At 43.4% G+C, this 22,916-nt stretch overlaps 2 protein-coding genes across 2 annotated transcripts; both read right to left on the bottom strand.

Moving 5' to 3' along the window:
- Window positions 1–4,156: 4,156 nt before the first annotated feature.
- On the bottom strand, window positions 4,157–10,649 carry kcnk5b (potassium channel, subfamily K, member 5b). Its single transcript, XM_063002549.1, has 5 exons — window positions 10,464–10,649; window positions 6,962–7,073; window positions 6,524–6,690; window positions 4,997–5,165; window positions 4,157–4,830 (listed from the first exon to the last, which is right to left on the bottom strand). The coding sequence occupies exons 1-5, from the start codon at window positions 10,647–10,649 to the stop codon at window positions 4,157–4,159; spliced, it is 1,308 nt and encodes a 435-aa protein (XP_062858619.1).
- A 2,858-nt stretch (window positions 10,650–13,507) lies between these two features.
- LOC134320185 (serine protease FAM111A-like) lies at window positions 13,508–17,570 on the bottom strand. Its single transcript, XM_063001505.1, has 2 exons — window positions 17,526–17,570; window positions 13,508–15,507 (listed from the first exon to the last, which is right to left on the bottom strand). The coding sequence occupies exons 1-2, from the start codon at window positions 17,568–17,570 to the stop codon at window positions 13,870–13,872; spliced, it is 1,683 nt and encodes a 560-aa protein (XP_062857575.1). The 3' UTR covers window positions 13,508–13,869.
- Window positions 17,571–22,916: the final 5,346 nt, after the last annotated feature.

Genomic DNA, 22,916 nt, shown 5'->3' with positions numbered 1-22,916 from the left:
TCCCTCCTCTACACCTAGATTACAGCTCCGTTATTTTAGCACCAGTTTATTTTCCATCCCAGAATTCACTGCAGCACTTTCCCAGACGCCATTTTTAGCGTTTATTTTACTCAGTAACAGATGTTATTTAAAATGTAGTGAATTACAATTCTTAATACAAAACTTACTTAAGTAAAAGTAAAAGTAAAATTACTGGCTGTAAAATCTACTTTAAAAAGTACAAGTACACAAAAAACCTCCTCAATTACAGTAACGTGAGTAAATGTCATTCCTTACTCTCCACCTCTGCACTAGAGTTACACAGAATAGTGCACAAAAACATCCAGTGAGTGGCAATTCTGAATCTGACTGGAAGGCCACATCAGCTCATAACCTCTCCTTACAAGTGTGGCTTTTAAAAAGCATCTCAAAAAGCATCGAACCTCGAGGCGGATGAGCTACAACCACATCAGGTTCGTCTCCTCTCAGACAGGACCAGGGATCTGAGGCTACAGTGGGCACAGGCTCACCAGAACCTGAGAGCTGAAACATCTCCTGATCAATCTAATCAATTAGGCATAAACAGCACGTTGTTGTTGGACTGGAGTGGAACCTGAGGTAGAATCTTCTGCTGCTGGGTTGAGCCTCATGGTTCACTGTAAGGCGGTTTGTTTAGCATGCTAACATGAACGTTCCCGTTCCAGCAGGCAGCAGGTCGAGGTGCTCCAGTGACGTGAAGGATCTACAGGACGAGGACGAAGCACCGGAGTCGACAGAGGTCAGTGAGGTCACGGAAGGTAAGAAGGAGGCAGAACGTTCCACTAATAAAGACCGCTTTCGCCGCTGTACAATCCTGTGAGCTGACAATTACTGACCACGCCCCGCTGGAATACCTGGCCAATCAAAGCCGACTTAGCAGATCCACACCCAGAGGAGGAAGAGGAGGGTGGACGTGGTGTCCATGACCTGCGGATTTCTTCTGAGGTTTCACAGACGAACAAACTGAAAGAATGAACGCCCACTGTGACATCATCATGACATCATCACGACATCATAAAAATAAAAACGTGTTTTTTTTAACAGGACAGTGAAGAGACGTCTGATTTATGTTTGTAGATCTCAGTGAGAGGTGTGTGCTGTGCTTTTCTCTTTTTACATCATCATCAGAGGATCAGCATCACAACACGATGACATCACAACTTTCTTGATGACATCATACAAATGAAAGACGGAGGACAGTGAATAGACGTCTGGTTTAAGTCTGTAGATCTCAGTTTGCGTAGAAACACGGAAAATAAACGTTTTGAATCTTTTAAAATAAAACCCGATGACATCAGAACTTTCTTTATGATGTCATAATGGCATTTCAGCAGCTAACCAATCAGCAACCTTGCTTTAACTGTACCGTTCATACACGTTATTTCAGTAATGTGACGTTTATGATGTGCTGATGAACAGAATTTTACTGATGAAGTGAATTTATATGAGACGTTTATTGATACACTGCTGTGAAAAAGTATTCGCCCCCCTCTCATGTGTCTCACCGATGTGTTTCGGCTCATTAAAACGTTTAGACGTGATTACACTCATTATAAACCTGCATTCTGTCAAATCTACTGAAATATTTGAATCTTAATCTAAGAAAGTCTTTAAATGATGGACAGGAATTGAACTGATGTCCAGTGTTGCTGCTCCACACCCTCCACTCTGACCCCTCTGAAGGTGGCTGTAAAAACCCCAGCAGCAGTATGGACGTCTCCTCCAGCAGTGGGTTCACCAGCCGGTTACTACATTTAAACCCTGCTCCGTTTCCTACCATGCCATGTCTGAGCCTCCTATGGACTGAACCCACTTCCTGTGTCGTTTCCTCCCCACGCTGGTACAGATACGAGGGTTCATTCTGGACGTGCTGTTTGTGTTTTCCCTGAAGAAAATGGTCGGCATTTCCTGAACGTTTATCTTCACTTCAGGAACAATGTCGTCCCTCGCCGCCCGACGTCGACCGAACAGAACGAAGAGAAACACGAGCGAGAGGAACGAGTTCAGTTCAGTCCAGGATTTATTTATACAGGACAGGAAGTCGTTTGTTTAGATGAGACTCAGATTTGTGTACAGTAGGTGTGTTTGTTTGTGTGAAATCAAGTTTAACAGGAAGTTAAGTTCAGCAGGAGCTTCAGTCAGTTTAACATTAGCAGTGAAGTGTGGGGGGGGGTCTAATACTTTATACAACACCCCCCCCCCCCCCCCCATACACTTCACTCTCTGTGTAATATAAAAACATACAATACACAAGTTTAACATGGAATTCTGGGTAAAAATAATAAAAATAAAGTTCTGATTTAATTCTTGTTTAAAATCTGTCAACAAACTAAAATCTTTTTCCTAAAGTCAATCACGCGTAAAGCAGAAGGACGTGATTTTGTAAGCGAGTCCCGTCACCCATGATCTCTGACTCTTATCACCGACTCTGATCTCCGATTATCTCTAATCTCTCTGACTCTAATACGGACAAGCTGTAGCCTAGTGATTAAGGTACTGGACTAGTAATCAGAAGGTCGCTGGTTTAAGCCCCACCACTGCCAGGTTGCAGCTGTTGGGCCCTTGAGCAAGGCCCTTAACCTTCAGTTGCTCAGACTGTATACAGGAAGGAGATGAAATGGTTTTCATATTCATATTCATATTTGTCGAGTGTGAGTTTTAATGGCATTTAACAGCTGAAGGTTAGTAATGACTGGAGAATCATAATTATGTGGACGGGGCTGGTTTTGAAGCTCACACTCAGTACACAGATGTTGTGGATGAATTGAAATGCTGTAATTTAATCGTGTTTAAATTCTACTTTGTACACATTGACCAAAATAGCAAATAGTAAAACACACTACATGGCCAAAAGTATTGGGACACATGAGCTTGTTACATTTACGGCATTTTATCCAAGCAATTGAGGGTTAAGCGCCTTGCTCAGGGCCCCAAGAGTGACAATCTGGCAGTTTCGGTTACTAGTCCAGTACCTTAAGCACTAAAACCCTGAATATTAAGTGTAACGTCGGTCCTACTCCATCTCTACAGGCTTTCCACAATATTGTAAAGTGTCTGTAGGAATTTGTGCCCGTGAGATACATGTGAGGTCGGACACCGACGCCGGACTAAAAGCTTCGGCCCGTAATTAATGTCCTGATTGGGGTTGGTGTTGAGGTCTGGGGTTAAACACAAACCCAAAGTCCTTCACACCAAACTCGTTCAAGTATTAAAGTCTTCATTAACCTCACCGGAGTAGGAAAAGACCTTCCTCAAACTGTTGCCACAGAGTATCTCACATTAACAGTTGAGTTTTTATTCACCTGTTAGCAAGAAGTGTGGCTACAACACCTGAGCTCAACAAATCAGAGGGGTGTCCACATACTTTTGGCCATGTGGTGTAATTAAAATAAATATAAACTGAAGCTGAAAGAGCTGCTGTGGATCAAAATGAGAGATCTGGATCTAAGAGAACTTGAAATCCTTTCAGGTTAGCGCTTGCTAGCTTGCCGGCTAGCGTTAGCATGAATATGCCCTCGACTTGCTCAACAGGGGTTTTTGTATCTGTTGGTCCTGGATTCTGTAAAGTTGCTTTGAGTCTATTGTAAAAAGCGCTATATAAATAAAGCTGACTTGATATAAATATTGATAAATAATAAATCCGGTCAGTTTGGCGTATGAAGGCGTCACATCGAGGCAGCAGCGCTCCTCCAGCGCCTCAAGCTAATGTATTAGGCTAGCTAACTAGCCCACGAGTGAGTGTGTAAAGCTTAGCTTGTAGCATGCTAGTTTTTTATTGGAATGATAAGGTGTGGAGTCAGTCGTAGGCGGATGAAGGATTAGCGCTCTGTTATAAACGCTGTACACGTCCGGATCATGAAAGGAATTTGACCAGATTTATTATGGTCTGTGTGACCGGAGTCCCAGTGCATGCAGGGTCAGAGCTGGTGGAGTCAGAAACAGCTCCGTGGAGAAGATCGTGCTACAGTTAGCATGGTGTTAGCCATGCCACAGTTAGCCCTTTTATAACGTAGCCTCACGGCTCCAGGACTCGTAAACACGCCCAGAAACCCCAGACCTTCTCTCATAATCGTCTCAGCTACCAGTAAACAAACGCACATTAGCATCATCGCAGAAGTTCTTGCTTGGTGAAGGTTCCTCACCCTGGAGCTTCTCCTCGTTCCAGTAAATCCTCGTCCACTTTGACCACCGAGAACCGCGAGGTCTCCTGGTTCCCCGAGTCTTCGTCACAGCTGAAGTTGAAGGTGGGAATCTGAAAGGATCTCCTGAACGTTCCTGAAGGTCTCTCAGCACCAAGGTCTGGATCTCTGCAGGGTTCCTCCTGCAGGCTCCTGCGCTCCTCCAGGTCTCCGGTGGAACCCCTGGCTCTGGAGATGACCATGTACACGTTGTCTCCGATGCTGAACCTGCGCTTCTGTTTGGGCGACTGATCCAGCTGCACTATCATGGGCTCCAGAAGGTCGCTGCAGCTCTTGGAGCGCGTGAGTTCCTCCTCCTGCTGCTTCTTCCTCTTCTCGGCCGTACTGATGGCCCTGATCACGTCGCTGTAGTCCTCGCCCTTGTCCGACATGAACTTGAAGATGTCGACGATGCTGGAGGCGTGAGGCAGAGGAGCTTTCTGAATGCGGTCCAGCTGAGAGGGCGAGAGTTTGTGGCGGCGGATCTGGCGGCGTTTCTTCAGGACCTTGTGGGCCTCCACCACCATGTGGACGTTCCAGCTGAAGAAGAGCGAGAGCCACGCCAAGCCCATGCAGATCCACAGCTCCACACAGAAGCGGTACGGAGCTTTGTACTCCACCTGAGTGTTCACACCTGTACACACACAACAGCCTGTCAGACACAGTGATGCTCCTTACCGTTCCAGATCCAAAATCATGCTACATGACCAGAAGTATGTGGACGCACCTCATTATAGCTGAGTTAAGGTCACGCTGAGTCCTCACAGGTGTATAAAACCGTTGCTGGAATAATCACGTACCTGCTACGTAGTCTCCAAAGCCCACGGTGGTGAGGGTGATGAAGCAGAAATAAAGTCCATCCAGATACGTCCACTCCTCCATTATCATGAAGATCAGAGGAGGGAAGAGGAGGTGGAAGAGTAACCCCCACATCAGGAACAAGGTGGTACAGATCAACTGGACCTTTTTCTGAACACACACACACACACACACACACACACAGAGTGTTTAAGTGAGTGTCTGTGTGTGTGTGTGTGTGTGTGTATAAGTGACTGAGAGTGTTGGTGGAGATGATGATGGATGTGATGATGGTGGAGGTGATGATAGAGGAGGTGATAAAAGAGATGGTGGAGGTGATGGTGATGATGGAGGTGATGGTGGAAGTAGTGTTGGAGGTAATGGCGGTGATGATGGATGTGATGATGGTGGAGGTGATGATAGAGGAGGTGATAAAAGAGGTGGTGGAGGTGATGGTGATGATGGAGGTGATGGTGGAAGTAGTGTTGGAGGTAATGGCGGTGATGATGGATGTGATGATGGTGGAGGTGATGATAGAGGAGGTGATAAAAGAGGTGGTGGAGGTGATGGTGATGATGGAGGTGATGGTGGAAGTAATGTTGTAGGTAATGGCGGTGATGATGGAGGTGATGGTGGAGGAGGCCATAAATGAGAAAGTGATGGAGGTGATGAAGGTGTGGAAGGATGTTGGAGGTGATTGAGGTGGTTTAGGTGATGGAGGTGATGAAGATAATGATGTTGGATGTGATTGATGTGAAGGTGATGGATGTGATGGAGGTTATGAAGGAGGTGATAATGATAAAGGTTATGATGGAGGTGATGGTGGATGTAATGGTGATGGTGGAGGTGATGTTGATGGAGGTGATGGGGTGGAGATGAAAAAGGTTATGATGATGGAGGTGATGGATGTGATGGTGGTGAAGATGAAGAAGGGGATAACGATAAAGGTTATGATGATGGATGTAATGGTGAAGGTGATGATGAAGGTGATGGAGGTGTTGATGAAGGTGATGGAGGTGATGGAGGTGATGATGGAGGTGATGATGGAGGTGCTGGTGGATGTAATGGTGAAGGTGATGGAGGTGATGATGAAGGTGATGGAGGTGTTGATGAAGGTGATGGAGGTGATGATGGAGGTGATGGAGGTGATGATAGAGGTGATGGTGAAGGTGATGGAGGTAATGATGAAGGTGATGGAGGTGTTGATGAAGGTGATGATGAAGGTGATGATGGAGGTGATGATGGAGGTGATGGTGGATGTAATGGTGAAGGTGATGGAGGTGATGAAGGTGTTGATGAAGGTGATGGAGGTGATGATGGAGGTGATGATGGAGGTGATGATGAAGGTGATGGAGGTGTTGATGAAGGTGATGATGGAGGTGATGGTGAATGTAATGGTGAAGGTGATGGAGGTGATGATGAAGGTGATGGAAGTGTTGATGAAGGTGATGATGGAGGTGATGATGAAGGTGATGATGGAGGTGATGATGAAGGTGATGGAGGTGATGATGGAGGTGATGATGTATTACCACGCTGAAGCCTTTGTGCACTAGAACCTGACTGAGGCGTTTGGCTCTGCTGCCGAAGAACGTTCCCAGTTCACTGATCCAGGTGAGACACAGCGGGATCCCACACAAGCCGAAAACGATACAGAACACCCGACCGGCCGCCGTCTTCGGAGCCACCTGTCCATAACCTGCACACACACACACACACACACACACACCACTGAGAACAATATCCCTACTGGTATGTTCTCCAACAGCTAGTCTGAGGGTCTCTGTGCAGCACCATCGATCGGCCAGCAGAGGTCGTAACTGTAGCAGGACGGGGGAGTAACCCCGATGCGACAGCGCCTCCTGCTGGCTGCTTGATGTATCAGTAGCACTTTGTGGAGGAGTACAGAGAGTGTAGCGTGTTCCTCTGTCCTGATTTACATGTAGGTCTGTGTGGTGAAGGCAGGTTACCGATGGTGGTGATGATGGTAGCGGAGAAGATCATGGCGTTGTGCCACGTCCAGGAGTTGTAATACTTGTCTCCGGTGATGGTCACGCCCTGACCCGCCGCCGTGGCAACAACCTGCACCAAAACACAAGAGTCCATCAGGAACATCTCCATCACTTCATCTGAGGAAGACGAGTAGATCAGAATCATCTAAACAACAACCGTTCCAATAATACTGAGACGGGTGTGAAGCGCTAACGGAAATCAGGAGGTCATGGGTTCGAATCCTGGTTCCCTGGAGACCCTGTTCCTGAAGTTCTCATCACCGTGTCCTTCCCCAGACGGTGAGCTGGAGGGCTGCGTCTCAAACCACCAACTATATACTACACAGCAGCTCTGCTCCACCCAGTCTGCATTCCGATACAGCCGGTTTAGGTCAATATTTCAGTAGGACCTGCACCCCTCGTTCATTTAGCCCTTTGTACACGCCATTGTTGCTTTTTGCCGCGCTCTCATTGGCTGTTTCTGTTGGTCGGGATGTGAGGTGTGGTTGGGAAGCAGCACTTGGCCTGGCCATACGGGTTAAAAGCCTCGCTCAAGGGCCCAACAGTGGCCCCATGGCTCTACACACTAGGCTCTCATTGTCCCATAGCCAACACTACAAAGAGCAAAGCTAACGCTAAGGTTCTACACAGTCGTTAGCGCTCCGGCGTGAAGGCGCTCAGATAAAGCCGTGCCGGTCGGTGGTTGCATGTGTGCAGACGCAGATAGAGCACGGCAGGAAGGGAGGAGGGTACGTCTCGAGGACACAGTGGGGGGAAACATCACGGCCGAGGAAACAAACAACACACTTTTACAGCTTCCCCCTCTCGGCATGAGAGCTGGTTCCCACACGGCTGAGGAACCCTGCTGTATCTGCATTTAAACATAGCCGTTTCCCAGCGTAATCTGTGTGTAGGTCAGTGGTTTATACTGGAGCTTCCTGTTGAGTGTTTGGTAAGACTCGTGAGTCACGAGGAGGAACCAGCATGTTTAAGCCTGTGGAATGTTTTACCTCAGAGCTAAAGATCTAGCAAACACACCCTGCCAACCACACACACACACACACACACACACACACACACACACACACACCCACCCTGCCCCTTCATTACGTCTGCCCCTTACACACACACACACACACACTCACACACACACACACACACAGTAGTGTTTAGTGTTTCCGCCATGCGTCCATGAGCACCCACACCCTTACAAAACACTGAACCCATTCAGATACAATCAGCTCTGTGTGTGTGTGAGTGTGTGTGAGTGTGTGTGTGTGTGTGTATAAAGAAAACAGGTTTCACTTTGTTCAGCGACTGTAAATATAAAGTGTATCTAATGCCAGAGGTTCACTAACTTTTCACACACACACACACACACACACAGTGTGTATTATATTGGCTGTGGTGCCCCCTGGTCCTGGAGGAACCTTGTTTTGTTTCAATATGTACTTGTATAGAGCTGAAATGACCTCTTGACACAGTCTGGACGTTGTGATGTGAGGTGAGCTCGGTTTTTGGGGCTGGACGTCATGCTGTGGGTGTTTATGATTCCACCCTGTGGGTCACCACAGAGACGTGTGTGTGATTGTGTAGAATTTCAGACTGAATTCTGTGCAGGACGGATTTATGATCCACTGATAGAAATAAAATTATTATAGGAGATAATAAAACTTCACTTCCTGCTCTAACAGATCCCGTATTTAGGCGTGGCCACGGTGGATCTGCTCCTGGTACCAGACTTGGCCCAGCCTTTTCTGGCGTAACCCTCCTCCTCATTTTATCTGGGTTTTGGAGCTGCACTGAGAGCGCACTGATGAGTGCGAGTGCACTTCCTAATGGCTGGGCCGTTTCAGCCACCTCTCCATAGACACGTGCCAGTCATGTCCACGGAGACGCCCGACCGGGAGATAGCACAGCTAAGACTGGAACCCTGGATCCACAGATCTGAGCAGTAGTGGGTCAGCACTGCATGGCAAGAAATAATGAGCTGAGCTGAACTACCGGTGTTTGTTAGTCACATTCGGTTCTTTATTAGGGCATGTAGTGGGCTAATAAGCAGAAGGTTGCTGGTTCAAGCCCCAACACTGCCAGGTTGCCACTGTTGGGCTCCTGAGCAAGGCCCTTAACCCTAGACTGTATACTGTACGTCAATTTGAATAAAAGTGTTTGCTAAATGCTGTAAATGTTTATAATGTTTTATTTTGTGGGTTTTTGTACCCTGACTGTGACGAGACCTGACGGGTTTATATCTTGTAATATCTGATTGAAGTCCGTGCACGGTACTTTTACCGTCCTGTTTATCTACAGGTACAACTGAGGTCCTTCAGAATAATAAATAAATAAATAGAATAAAACGACTTTTATACATTTATACATCGTGTTCAGTACAATAAAATTCTTCCTCCACGTATCCCAGCGTGTTTGGAATCTAAGGGTCAGTGTGCAGGGTCCAGCCACGACACAGCGGCCCTGGAGCCGTGGGGGTTAAGACCTTTGGTCATGGACCCAACAGTGGCTGCATGTCAGAGCTGGGATTCAAACTGACAGTCTTCCTATTGAAAGTCTAAAGCTCTACCCACTAGGCTTCCACTGTCCCATAGCCCATAGTTACTGTGACCCGAATTCAAACTGGTGTTGCTGCAACCACAATCCTGAGTCCTAACCACCACCTACTCCATCACGGCATTGAGCAGTCAGTCACCTCCAGCGTGATTTTTTAAAAATAAAAACGACTTTATTTATCATTTATACGTCTACACGTGTTCAGTACATTGTTCAGTACAGTGTATCCCAGAGTGTTTGGAATCTAAGGGTCAGTGTGCAGGGTCCAGCCACGACACAGCGGCCCTGGAGCCGTAGGGGTTAAGATCCAGAGCCGGGATTCAAACCCACAAGGTTCCAGTTACAACTTTACCTACTAAGCTTCGATCTTTTTTTAAGGCATGATTTTTAAAAATAAATGTCCACTTCCTAAAAAGCTTCACACTGGAAACGTGGCTTCATGTAGCAACACTGAATAACGTGACTGAACCTGAAAACGTTTTTGTTTTTAATATTTCGGTTTGGTTCTTGTGGCATTAGAAAGTCTTTCTACATTTATTAGAGGTTTTTTGTTGCTCGATCGACAGTATTTTTGTACACTGAGCTGATTTATTTATTAGTTTATAATTGTAAAAAAAGTTACATGAATTATTTGCTGGTGTCTCTGTTGACCTGAATGTTGCTCCTCAGCCTGAACATCTCATCAGATCTGAAGCTCCTCTCTTGTGCTTGTGCTCAGATTTTGCAAGGTGAGATTAAATGTACAAAAACTAACTCCTGAGGTTCGAACCCAGACATCTAGATCATATCAAAGCTGCAAACCTCAGAGGTTCCAAACTAGCAACGAGAACTGAACAGTGTAGTTCCTGACATCCCAGAATCTGAACTGTTTAAACTTGTGAGACATACAATGGTTATCTGAATGTTCTGCTGGTACCTCGATGATGGAGTTGAGTTCCTCCTCTGAGAGACATGGGTGCTGCTGGAGGATCTTCTGCTTCTCCTGCTGGTAGTTCTGGACCGAGTTCCTCCAGTTCGGTTCCTCCAGCAGATGAAAGATGGTCGCTCCGATCGAGAGGTAGAAGATGATGATGGAGGTCAGTAAAGATCCTTTATCGGCCATGATCCTCCTGGGTTTGGGTTTAAACCCCAATCAGGTCCGACCCATCAGTCCGATCAAACACACACACACACACTCACACACACTCACACACACACACTCACACACACTCACACACACATACACACACACACACACACACACACAGTCCGGTATGTCGGTGTGTTTGGAGCTGGATTCTCCGTCCACACGCGATTCGTGCGAAATAATAAAAATAATAAAAAATAAAAAACAAGATAAAACTCGACTTCTGCTCGCCAAAAAGGATTCGAACCCACGTCCACTCAGTCAGAACCGAAACCCGCCGATCAGAGGAAGTTTCAGCTCGAGTCACAAACACCCGATTCTACACCAACCGACTGAATAGTGAAGACTGTGTTACAGATCAGATTACACACACACACACACACACCACACACACACACACACACACACACACACACACGTGGTGTTCGAGTCCCGACTGCAGCGCGCGCTTTTCACACACAGAATAAAGAAATAAAAAGAATAAATGTAATAAAGTTAGAAGAGCAGAAGTTGGAGATAAGTTCTCTCAGATCATGATCAGGTTCCTCATGGTTCTCTACATGCTGTTAGGAAAACCAGAACAAACACAAGGCTGCTGCTGGTTACCAGTTTAATCAAAACCTGAGACGTGGTACCACATTTACTGTGTAACACATTTACATTTACAGCATTTAACAGACACTTTTATCCAAAGCAGTCCAGTACAGTTACAGTAGAAGCAATTAAGGGTTAAGGGCCTTGCTCAAGGGCCCAACAGTGGCAACCTGGCAGTGGTGGAGCTTGAACTGACAACCTTCTGATTACTGGACCAGTACCTTAACCACTAGGCTACAGCTGCCCTATTTTCAGGTAAAATAACTTAAATAATGGAACATGTTACTCAGTGCATGGGTGCTTTACAAATGAAAATATGACTGATCAACCAATAAATCAAAGAAAAAGTTCATTCAAACATAAAAGTTAACAGAAATAGAAAAAGATAAAATCATAGTGTTTTAACACAAGAAAATAATGAGAAACTGCAGCACAACACTCAGTAAATGTGTTTAAAATAATAATAACAGTAATAATGTATTCATCTGGTGCCAGTTTTTTCTAATGGTCTCCAGACTTTATAACATATTTTTTAAATGCTGTTCCAGAGCTCTACTGCTATTTCTTTTTTATTGTATTTTTATTAAGGCATTACAAGTAAGATAGATCACTTTATTAATCCCAGAGGGACAGTCAAGTAAAACACATGAAAAGTTCTCAACTCTCTCTGACCGTGCCTTCAGCTTTTTCTTTTTCTTAAGAACATTCAGCTGTGTTCATTCAGGGTAAATACTGCACTCTCGATAACATCACAACAACATAAATACATAAATACATAAATACAGTCTAATATACACACTTATACATTTACATTCCACTGTGATCAAAATAATAAACCTCTCAGTTATCACATCTGGTCTCATTTCTACTAAATACTTTATCCACCTGCTTTGCTCATATTTGAAAGCTTATTTAGGGTAGTTTAGGGTAGTTTAGGGTAGTTCACTCATTGTATCTGCACTTCTGGGTATTTAAGTTAGAACATATATAAATAAACTTCACAACACATTTTCTTTTTGCTAGAAGAATAAATAATAAATAAATGATTTAGTGCTGAATAAAACTCATGTTTCTCACGGTTGTACCTGAATAGCTGATTTACATCTAACTGAGACTTATTTAAATGTGTTTGGTGGTAAATTTACAGATCTGGTTGTTTTAATCTAAAAATAAACGTGCTAAATTGTAAATTGTTTTTGGCATCAGCTCCACAAAGAGTTAAATTAGTTTTTGTCTGCTTGGTCACTACAGAGCTTCTCCATCATGATGTTCCATAATCACCATCATCCACCATTAACCAACATACCTCAATACAAAACCATACATCAATAAATCAGTAAAATCATAAAAACACACTTCTATCCCTGACCAAAACAAAATGTTCTTTATAATTATACATAAATGAACACATTGCTATTGTTTTTATTATAAGTAACAAACTCAATAAGAAAACATGGAAATGAAAATGTTATTTTATAATAATAATTATAATAATTAATGTTGTTTTTATTATTTGTGTTAGTTATAATGCTATTACTTTTATTAGTACTATTATTATTATTATTATTATTATTAATAACAATCTAAATATTATTATTATTATTCAAATCAAATCAGTTAAATCAGCAAATGTTGTTGTTTTTGTTAGGATTTGACTTCAACGAAACACCTGATGATGGCGCTATAGTGAAGCATTAAACTTTGAGGTCCAGCTCTCCTCCCCTGTATGACCTAGAAAAAACCCAAAATTCTTTCTTCCCTAATTACCCGTCTCACGCCCCACAAAAAGTCTCAGGAATCATGTAGCTCCGCCCACCACAATTTTTAAGCATTAGTCTTTATTATCAATCTTATTATGATGATTATTATCATTGTTGTCAATGGGTGAGTGATATAAATAAATAAACAAATAAAAGTGCTGAACACAATCACCTGTTGCTGGTTAATAAAGTTTAAAACTTCTTGTTTTGTATAAATGTAATTTTGCTCGTTTTGATTTTCTCACATCACTCAAAAACATGCAGAAGGTGAATTGGCTGCTCTAAATGACCCCTCGATGTAAGAGAATGAGAGAAGATGTGCTGGTCTGTGATGGATTGGCATCCTGTACACGGAGTTCATTTTACACGAAAGAAAACCAAAACACTTATTATAATTACAGAAGATAATTCTTTTATTATTTTACTTCTCATTAACATTACAGCTTTAATTTACTAAAAGTTTTAACAAGTCACTAAAAATCCAAAGTGTAAAACCTTCTAAAATTCTCATGATTTTTACATTTTCACCCAAAAGTACAAAAACAATTCCAGCATATCAATCCAAACATAACAATCCCAACATAACAATCCCAACATAACAATCCCAACATAACAATCCCAACATAATGCCAAAATAAAACAAAGTTACAAAGAACCCATAAAACTACAAGAAATAATGTAAAACCTTGTAAATAATATACCGTGTTTAAAAATGAAAAAATGAAAAGCTCAGTTAGTTATGGTTTGTTATGGCCCTTATAAACTCCTGGACTGATTTTTCTGCAGCTTTAAACATGGTGATGTGAGATATTTTTGGAGCTGAATCTGAGTTTGTACAGTTTTTACTGTGGTGAAGTGTTATGCTGAATGTGTTGAACAGTTTTACTGTCCTGCAGTTCTCCACTCAGGAGTTGTTGGTGGAGGTTTTCTGCCTCTTTATACACTTGTAGTAAAGGTTGTGAGTTTTGGGAAATGTCGGAGAAGCGATTAATTATATCGGTTCTGTTCTGTTTCCAGCACTGTAACAGGATGTAAACCAGTATGGGATGTAAGTGAAAAGCGTATTCCATAATACTGTTAGATTTCCCTCTTTCTGTAGGGTAAACATACCCCCCAGTGTGCATGGCAATCAGTTTGCAGTGCTCATCAAACACTGGAGAACCAGATGATCCATGACAGAAACAGGAATGATAAGTGATCTGGTTTGGACGGATTTTCCATCCTTCTTTGAAATACGTTTCATTTATGACAAGAACAAAATGGCTGTTCTCAGCACAGTGTTTGTTTGCCTCCTTTTCTATGTTTTCTTTTGGAATGATGACACAGGGGTCTAGTAGCTTTATTTTTCCATCTGGGTGTCCAATAATGCACATTCTGCCCCCAGCTACTGAACTGCAGTAGTGGCTGAGCAATCCAGGATGATGAAGTTTTCCACAAGGTTCCAGTTCCAACAGAGCAAAATCCAGATGATTTTTAAAATCATCATCTCCAAAAGAATGTGCAACAATTTGCTTCACTGGAACTGTTTCTGTACCGTCATTATCTAAATCTTCATAGTTAAAGACAGCAGTAATTTTTCTGATCGGTTGGCCTGTCTCTTGCTGAAATTCATCTCTAATAACATGATAGTTGGTGAGAACAAACAAGTCAAATAGCAAAAAGCCACTTCCTACTGCAGAACCATCCACTCGGATCTGGCAGACAGATTTGGAATGTTCCATCAACTGTTTTACCCTCTTTACCTCCAAGATGTTGCTGACACTTTTACTGTACTCCTGCCTCAGGAACTCCCTCACTTCAGCCGTGTCTGTCAGTTTCTCTCGGTTTTTCAGTGTTTCCAACAAACCACTGAACTGATCTCGCAGCAGCTTCAGAACCTCTTCTGTGTTGGGGATTTTTTTTATATTAGAAAGTTTTTTTTTTATTTGTTTCATCTCAGATTTTTGCTTTGGCTTGTGTGGATCAACAATAACTGTGAACAGCTTTTCATTTAAATTGTCAACGGGATTAGACAAACTAATGTTTATTTTTTCTTTCTGATTAAAGAGCATTCCCTTCTGCAAAACAGCATCTTCAAATCGACCATCACGTTCAAGTGCTTTTCTAATTGGTTCTTGTTTGAATGCATACACACAAACATTTTTCTCTGAACACTGAGCATCTTTCAACACTTTATGAATGTTTTCACCCCCCCTTCTATCGATGTAGAAGCAAACCAAGCTGTCGGGTGTGGTATAAGGTGGAGCTTGTTGCGTCTCCTGATTTGTACCACTGTCCCCTCCTGACTTAAACATAATGTCCAGAATCTCATCTTTCCTGATCAGACAGCAGGGAAAGTCGAGGGTCACAGCACTGTCCTCTCTATAAATGAGCAAATTCTTCTGCTGGTTTTCCTCATAAATGGTTTTGAAAGACTCGTTGGACAGAAGAGCCTGCAGGATGGGCAGCGTTCTCTCACAGACAACAACATATTTATCCTTCTGGTAACACAAGATGAACGTACAGTGTATCACAAAAGTGAGTACACCCCTCACATTTCTGCAAATATTTTATTATATCTTTTCATGGGACAACACTATAGAAATAAAACTTGGATATAACTTAGAGTAGTCAGTGTACAACTTGTATAGCAGTGTAGATTTACTGTCTTCTGAAAATAACTCAACACACAGCCATTAATGTCTAAATAGCTGCAACATAAGTGAGTACACCCCACAGTGAACATGTCCAAATTGTGCCCAAAGTGTCAATATTTTGTGTGACCACCATTATTATCCAGCACTGCCTTAACCCTCCTGGGCATGGAATTCACCAGAGCTGCACTGGTTGCTACTGGATTCCTCTTCCACTCCTCCATGATGACATCACGGAGCTGGTGGATGTTAGACACCTTGAACTCCTCCACCTTCCACTTGAGGATGCGCCACAGGTGCTCAATTGGGTTTAGTCCATCACCTTTACCTTCAGCTTCCTCTGCAAGGCAGTTGTCATCTTGGAGGTTGTGTTTGGGGTCGTTATCCAGTTGGAAAACTGCCATGAGGCCCAGTTTTCGAAGGGAGGGGATCATGCTCTGTTTCAGAATGTCACAGTACATGTTGGAATTCATGTTTCCCTCAATGAACTGCAGCTCCCCAGTGCCAGCAACACTCATGCAGCCCAAGACCATGATGCTACCACCACCATGCTTGACTGTAGGCAAGATACAGTTGTCTTGGTACTTCTCACCAGGGCGCCGCCACACATGCTGGACACCATCTGAGCCAAACAAGTTTATCTTGGTCTCGTCAGATCACAGGGCATTCCAGTAATCCATGTTCTTGAACTGCTTGTCTTCAGCAAACTGTTTGCTGGCTTTCTTGTGCGTCAGCTTCCTTCTAGGATGACGACCATGCAGACCGAGTTGATGCAGTGTGCGGCGTATGGTCTGAGCACTGACAGGCTGACCTCCCACGTCTTCAACCTCTGCAGCAATGCTGGCAGCATTCATGTGTCTATTTTTTAAAGCCAACCTCTGGATATGACGCCGAACACGTGGACTCGACTTCTTTGGTCGACCCTGGCGAAGCCTGTTCCGAGTGGAACCTGTCCTGGAAAACCGCTGTATGACCTTGGCCACCATGCTGTAGCTCAGTTTCAGGGTGTTAGCAATCTTCTTATAGCCCAGGCCATCTTTGTGGAGAGCAACAATTCTATTTCTCACATCCTCAGAGAGTTCTTTCCCATGAGGTGCCATGTTGAATATCCAGTGGCCAGTATGAGAGAATTGTACCCAAAACACCAAATTTAACAGCCCTGCTCCCCATTTACACCTGGGACATTGACACATGACACCAGGGAGGGACAACGACACATTTGGGCACAATTTGGACATGTTCACTTTGGGGTGTACTCACTTATGTTGCAGCTATTTAGACATTAATGGCTGTGTGTTGAGTTATTTTCAGAAGACAATAAATCTACACTGCTATACAAGCTGTACACTGACTACTCTAAGTTATATCCAAGTTTCATGTCTATAGTGTTGTCCCATGAAAAGATATAATGAAATATTTGCAGAAATGTGAGGGGTGTACTCACTTTTGTGATACACTGTATGTTCTGTATCTTCTGTATCTTCTGTTTTCTGTATACATGAAAAATAACCTGAGGTCATAATATGTTCTCAAAACATCACAAACACGTTTACAAAAACATGCAGCACCACATTTGCTCCTTCATTCGTTCGTTCATTGTTTTAGCACCGCTTAATCCTGGTCAGGGTCGGGTTCACTGGGTGAAAGGCAGGAAACACCCTGGACAGGTCACCAGAACTCTCTCTCTCTCACACACACACACACACAGTATTGTCCTCACTGCACGTCTTTGTACTGTGGGAGGAAACCGGAGCACCCGGAGGAAACCCAAACAGACACGTGGAGAACATGCAAAACTTCACAGTGCTGCCTTGAATTCCATTTAGCAATGTTATATTATAAAGGGTAAAATTTGTATAATATACCAGCTGTTTAGAGGGTGTTCCCGGCCCGCTGTTTTCTTCCTCCATGTTTATTTTCAGCTGTAAAAGAAAAAGGTTAATATAAAGTACATAAATATACAGTAGGTCTATATATAGATTTTTAATACACTGCCTGGCCCAAAAAAAGGTCACACACATATTTGGTTGGACCGCCTTTAGCTTTGATTATGGCAAGCATTCGTTTCTACAAGCTTCTGCAACGTCACAACATTTATTTCTGTCTTCTCCAGCACATCCCAAAGATTCTCAATGGGGTTCAGGTCTGGACTCTGTGGTGGCCAATCCATGTGTGAAAATGATCTCTCATGCTCCCTGAACCACTCTTCCACAATCTGAGCCCGATGAATCCTGGCATTGTCATCTTGGAACACGCCCGTGCCATCAGGGAAGAAAAAATCCATTGATGGAATAACCTGGTGGTTCAGTATATTCAGGTGGTCAGCTGACCTCATTCTTTGGGCACATAACGTTGCTGAACCTAGACCCTGACCAACTGCAGCGACCCCAGATCATAGCACCGCCCCCACAGGCTTGTACGGTAGGCACTAGGCATGATGGGTGCATCACTTCAGCCGCCTCTCTTCTTACCCTGATGCGCCCATCACTCTGGAACAGGGTCAATCTGGACTCATCAGACCACATGACCTTCTTCCCCTGCTCCAGAGTCCAATCTTTATGCTCCCTAGCAAATTGAAGCCGTTTTTGCCGGTTAGCCTCACTGACGAGTGGTTTTCTTAAGGCTACACAGCTGTTTAGTCCCAATCCCTTGAGCTCCCTTCACATTGTGCGTGTGGAAATGCTCTTACTGTCACTATTAAACATCCCTGAGTTCTACTGGAGTTTTTCTACCATCTGATTTTACCAAACGTTTAAGTGATTGCCGATCACCATCACTCCACACTCCATACAAATCAATACACACTGCCTGGCCAAAAAAAAGGGTCACCACCTGGATTTAACTAAGCAGATAGGTAAGAGCCTCCCATTGGATAATTACTGCATGGGTGATTATGTTTCAGCTGGCAACAAGTTATTTAACTTTAACTGATGCAGTGAGTAGCTTCTCATTTGTTACACAACCATGTGGAAACAAATCCTGTGGTCGTGGAGAAGATGTTCATCTGCACCCCCCCACTGTCCTTTCACTTTTTAATAATGCGTTGGACGGTTCTTAACCTGATTTTAGTCGTTTCAGCTTCTCCTTAGATGTTTTCTCTGCTTGATGCCAATAATTTGACCCTTCTGAAACAGATGAACATCTTCTCCACGACCACAGGATTTGTTTCCACATGGTTGTGTAACAAATGAGAAGCTACTCACTGCATCAGTTAAAGTTAAATAACTTGTTGCCAGCTGAAACATAATCACCCATGCAGTAATTATCCAATGGGAGGCTCTTACCTATCTGCTTAGTTAAATCCAGGTGGTGACCTTTTTTTTTGGCCAGGCAGTGTGTATTGATTTGCAGAATCGATACGAAAACCCTACTAATAAAGTTTGTCCATAATATACAAACCAAATCAGGTATGCAGTAGAAGTATAAAATAAATGATTATGGAGGCACTTATTAGCCAAGTGAATGATGTTGACTAATGACAAAAAAAAAAGAATAATATTTAAGTTAATGCACTTCTTGCATGTGACGGTGCATACAAACACAATTATTTGTAAAGTTTTTGGGTGAATAAATTGTACTTTTAAAGACATTTTCAAAGATTTTAAAGATGAATTAGACCCCCATACCTTTAATTCCACCTTAAATGCAGAAAAGATACACAGGTGTGAACTAGATATAAAAAATTACTTATTAAAAAAAACATAACCAATTTAACTCCAGAACTAAATTACTCTCGACAGAAAGGTGTCTTACCTTAAACCCGGACTGCAAAGTTCAAACAAAGTACCAGTTGGACAACAGCTAGCTAGCACATCAGCTAGCTAAGTATCTGTTGAAATAGACAGAAAACATTATTTTCACCACAGGTTTTCTTCTAAACAGTCACTATGGCACATAGGAATCCTACTCAGTTTAAAGTTTCAAGGACAAATGAAGGGTGTCAACAGTCTAACATCACAAGTTCATACACAAGTCCAACAATACATTCTTTTATTTAAAAGAAACTAAAGCAAAACTGGCTGTTCAGGTTCTCTCAGCAGCGAGGAATGACGGTGTTGTGAGATTACCAGAACAAATGTAGGCGTACTCAAACCTTCAACAATGCACAAGGACTCTCCACAGCGATGGATAACATAGATTTTATTAATAAAAGTGCAGGAATAGTCTGACTATGTAAAATCTTTTGTTATGGTGAAATGTTCAGGGGAGATTAAGTACATTTCTCTAAAACTATGACAGACACATTGTTTGTTTGTTACTTGGACATTTAAAAACCATTTGCTAGCCATTAATTATTTTATTGCCAACAGCTTTTATATATGAAAAATGACTGTATCTGTGCAAACACGAGAGAGAGAGAGAGAGAGAGAGAGATTTATAAGCTAGGTTCTTAAAGTTCTTTATATGACAACAATACTAGTTCTACTAAAGAAAAGCAATGCCCAATAACCATTTTGAGAAAGGAATCTTTTAGTGGGTAAAATCTATCACAGTTCTTAAAAGCATTTTTGTAGATGTCACAATAAAATAAATGACATTACAGTTATATTCCTTATTGTATTTAGTTGTGAAAAACTTGAACATTGTCACGTAACCTTGTAGCATTAACAGAATGATATAAATAAATACACGTCCTATAGTGTACTTCATTGTCCTTATAGTTGATGCAGTAAATTATTTCATTTTAAAATGATCGTTACCTCACAGTCGCCATCTTAGAAAGCGTGTGAGATGGCAACTCTACAAAACTACAACTTATTCTTCAGGAAAACACATTTTTTAAATGTTGGCTAAAACAGAAAGGCTATTAAACCCTGAAATACAATAAAACATAAAAATGAGCTTACGTTCTCCGGCAAACGTCTCTTCTGTGGTACAGAATTCATTAGAAGGTTGTTCAGTACCGGCTAAAGCAAGTTAGATCTGTCATTTGTTCACTCCAGGAAGTGGCAAAATGAAACGCAATTGGCTGAGACAAAAGCACATGATCAAAGTGTATGAATCAAAATCAACTGCACAGCCTACCATCAGGGCGGTATTTACCTGGTCGGACCAATCACTCTATGCTTTATGCTCCAGGACTGTTGATGACGTGGACTGTGACATGTTTCGAGAAGCATCAAATAACAACATTGATGAGCACACAGACTCAGTCACTGGGTTCATCAGGAATGATTAGATGATGTTCCTACTAAAACTATCAACTTACAGTACTGTGACAGTAAACAGTCTAAGCAATTGAGGGTTAAGGGCCTTGCTCAAGGGCCCAACAGTGGAAACCTGACAGTGGTGGGGCTTGAACCAGTAACCTCTAGATTACTAGTCCAGTATTTTACCCACTAGGCTACACCTGCCCTGAACAGACAGAACAGGTCCACTGACGACGCAGTAGGACACACACATGTGAGGATGCTGTTTGTAGATCACAGCTCAGCATTCACTACCACTGTTCCTTCAAGACTGGACATTAAGCTCCATGGTCTGAGTCCGAACTGTTCTCTGTGCAGCTGGATACTGGACTTCCTGTCAGGGCGACCTCAGGTGGTCAGGATGGGCAGCATCACCTCCTCCTCATAGACTCTCAACATTGGAGCTCCCCAGGGCTGCGACAATCCACCCCATACACACCTCATACACACCCCATACACACCCCATACACACCCCATACACACCTCATACACACCCCATACACACCCCATACACACCCCATACACACCTCATACACACCCCATACACACCCCATACACACCCCATACACACCTCATACACACCTCATACACACCCCATACACACCTCATACACACCCCATACACACCTCATACACACCCCATACACACCCCATACACACCTCATACACACCCCATACACACCCCATACACACCTCATACACACCCCATACACACCTCATACACACCTCATACACACCCCATACACACCTCATACACACCCCATACACACCTCATACACACCCCATACACACCCCATACACACCTCATACACACCCCATACACACCCCATACACACCTCATACACACCTCATACACACCCCATACACACCCCATACACACCTCATACACACCTCATACACACCTCATACACACCCCATACACACCTCATACACACCCCATACACACCTCATACACACCTCATACACACCCCATACACACCTCATACACACCCCATACACACCTCATACACACCCCATACACACCCCATACACACCCCATACACACCCCATACACACCTCATACACACCTCATACACACCCCATACACACCCCATACACACCTCATACACACCCCATACACACCTCATACACACCCCATACACACCCCATACACACCTCATACACACCTCATACACACCCCATACACACCTCATACACACCCCATACACACCTCATACACACCCCATACACACCTCATACACACCCCATACACACCTCATACACACCCCATACACACCCCATACACACCTCATACACACCTCATACACACCCCATACACACCCCATACACACCTCATACACACCCCATACACACCCCATACACACCCCATACACACCTCATACACACCTCATACACACCCCATACACACCCCATACACACCTCATACACACCCCATACACACCCCATACACACCTCATACACACCCCATACACACCCCATACACACCTCATACACACCTCATACACACCCCATACACACCTCATACACACCCCATACACACCTCATACACACCCCATACACACCCCATACACACCTCATACACACCCCATACACACCCCATACACACCTCATACACACCTCATACACACCCCATACACACCCCATACACACCTCATACACACCTCATACACACCTCATACACACCCCATACACACCCCATACACACCTCATACACACCCCATACACACCCCATACACACCTCATACACACCCCATACACACCCCATACACACCTCATACACACCCCATACACACCCCATACACACCCCATACACACCTCATACACACCTCATACACACCCCATACACACCCCATACACACCTCATACACACCCCATACACACCTCATACACACCCCATACACACCACATACACACCTCATACACACCCCATACACACCCCATACACACCTCATACACACCTCATACACACCCCATACACACCCCATACACACCCCATATACACCCCATATACACCTCATACACACCCCATACACACCTCATACACACCCCATACACACCTCATACACAC

This window comes from Trichomycterus rosablanca, chromosome 9, assembly GCF_030014385.1.
Source record: "Trichomycterus rosablanca isolate fTriRos1 chromosome 9, fTriRos1.hap1, whole genome shotgun sequence".
In the NCBI taxonomy this organism is placed as follows: Eukaryota; Metazoa; Chordata; class Actinopteri; order Siluriformes; family Trichomycteridae; genus Trichomycterus; species Trichomycterus rosablanca.
This window is presented reverse-complemented; position numbering and strand designations above follow the sequence as displayed.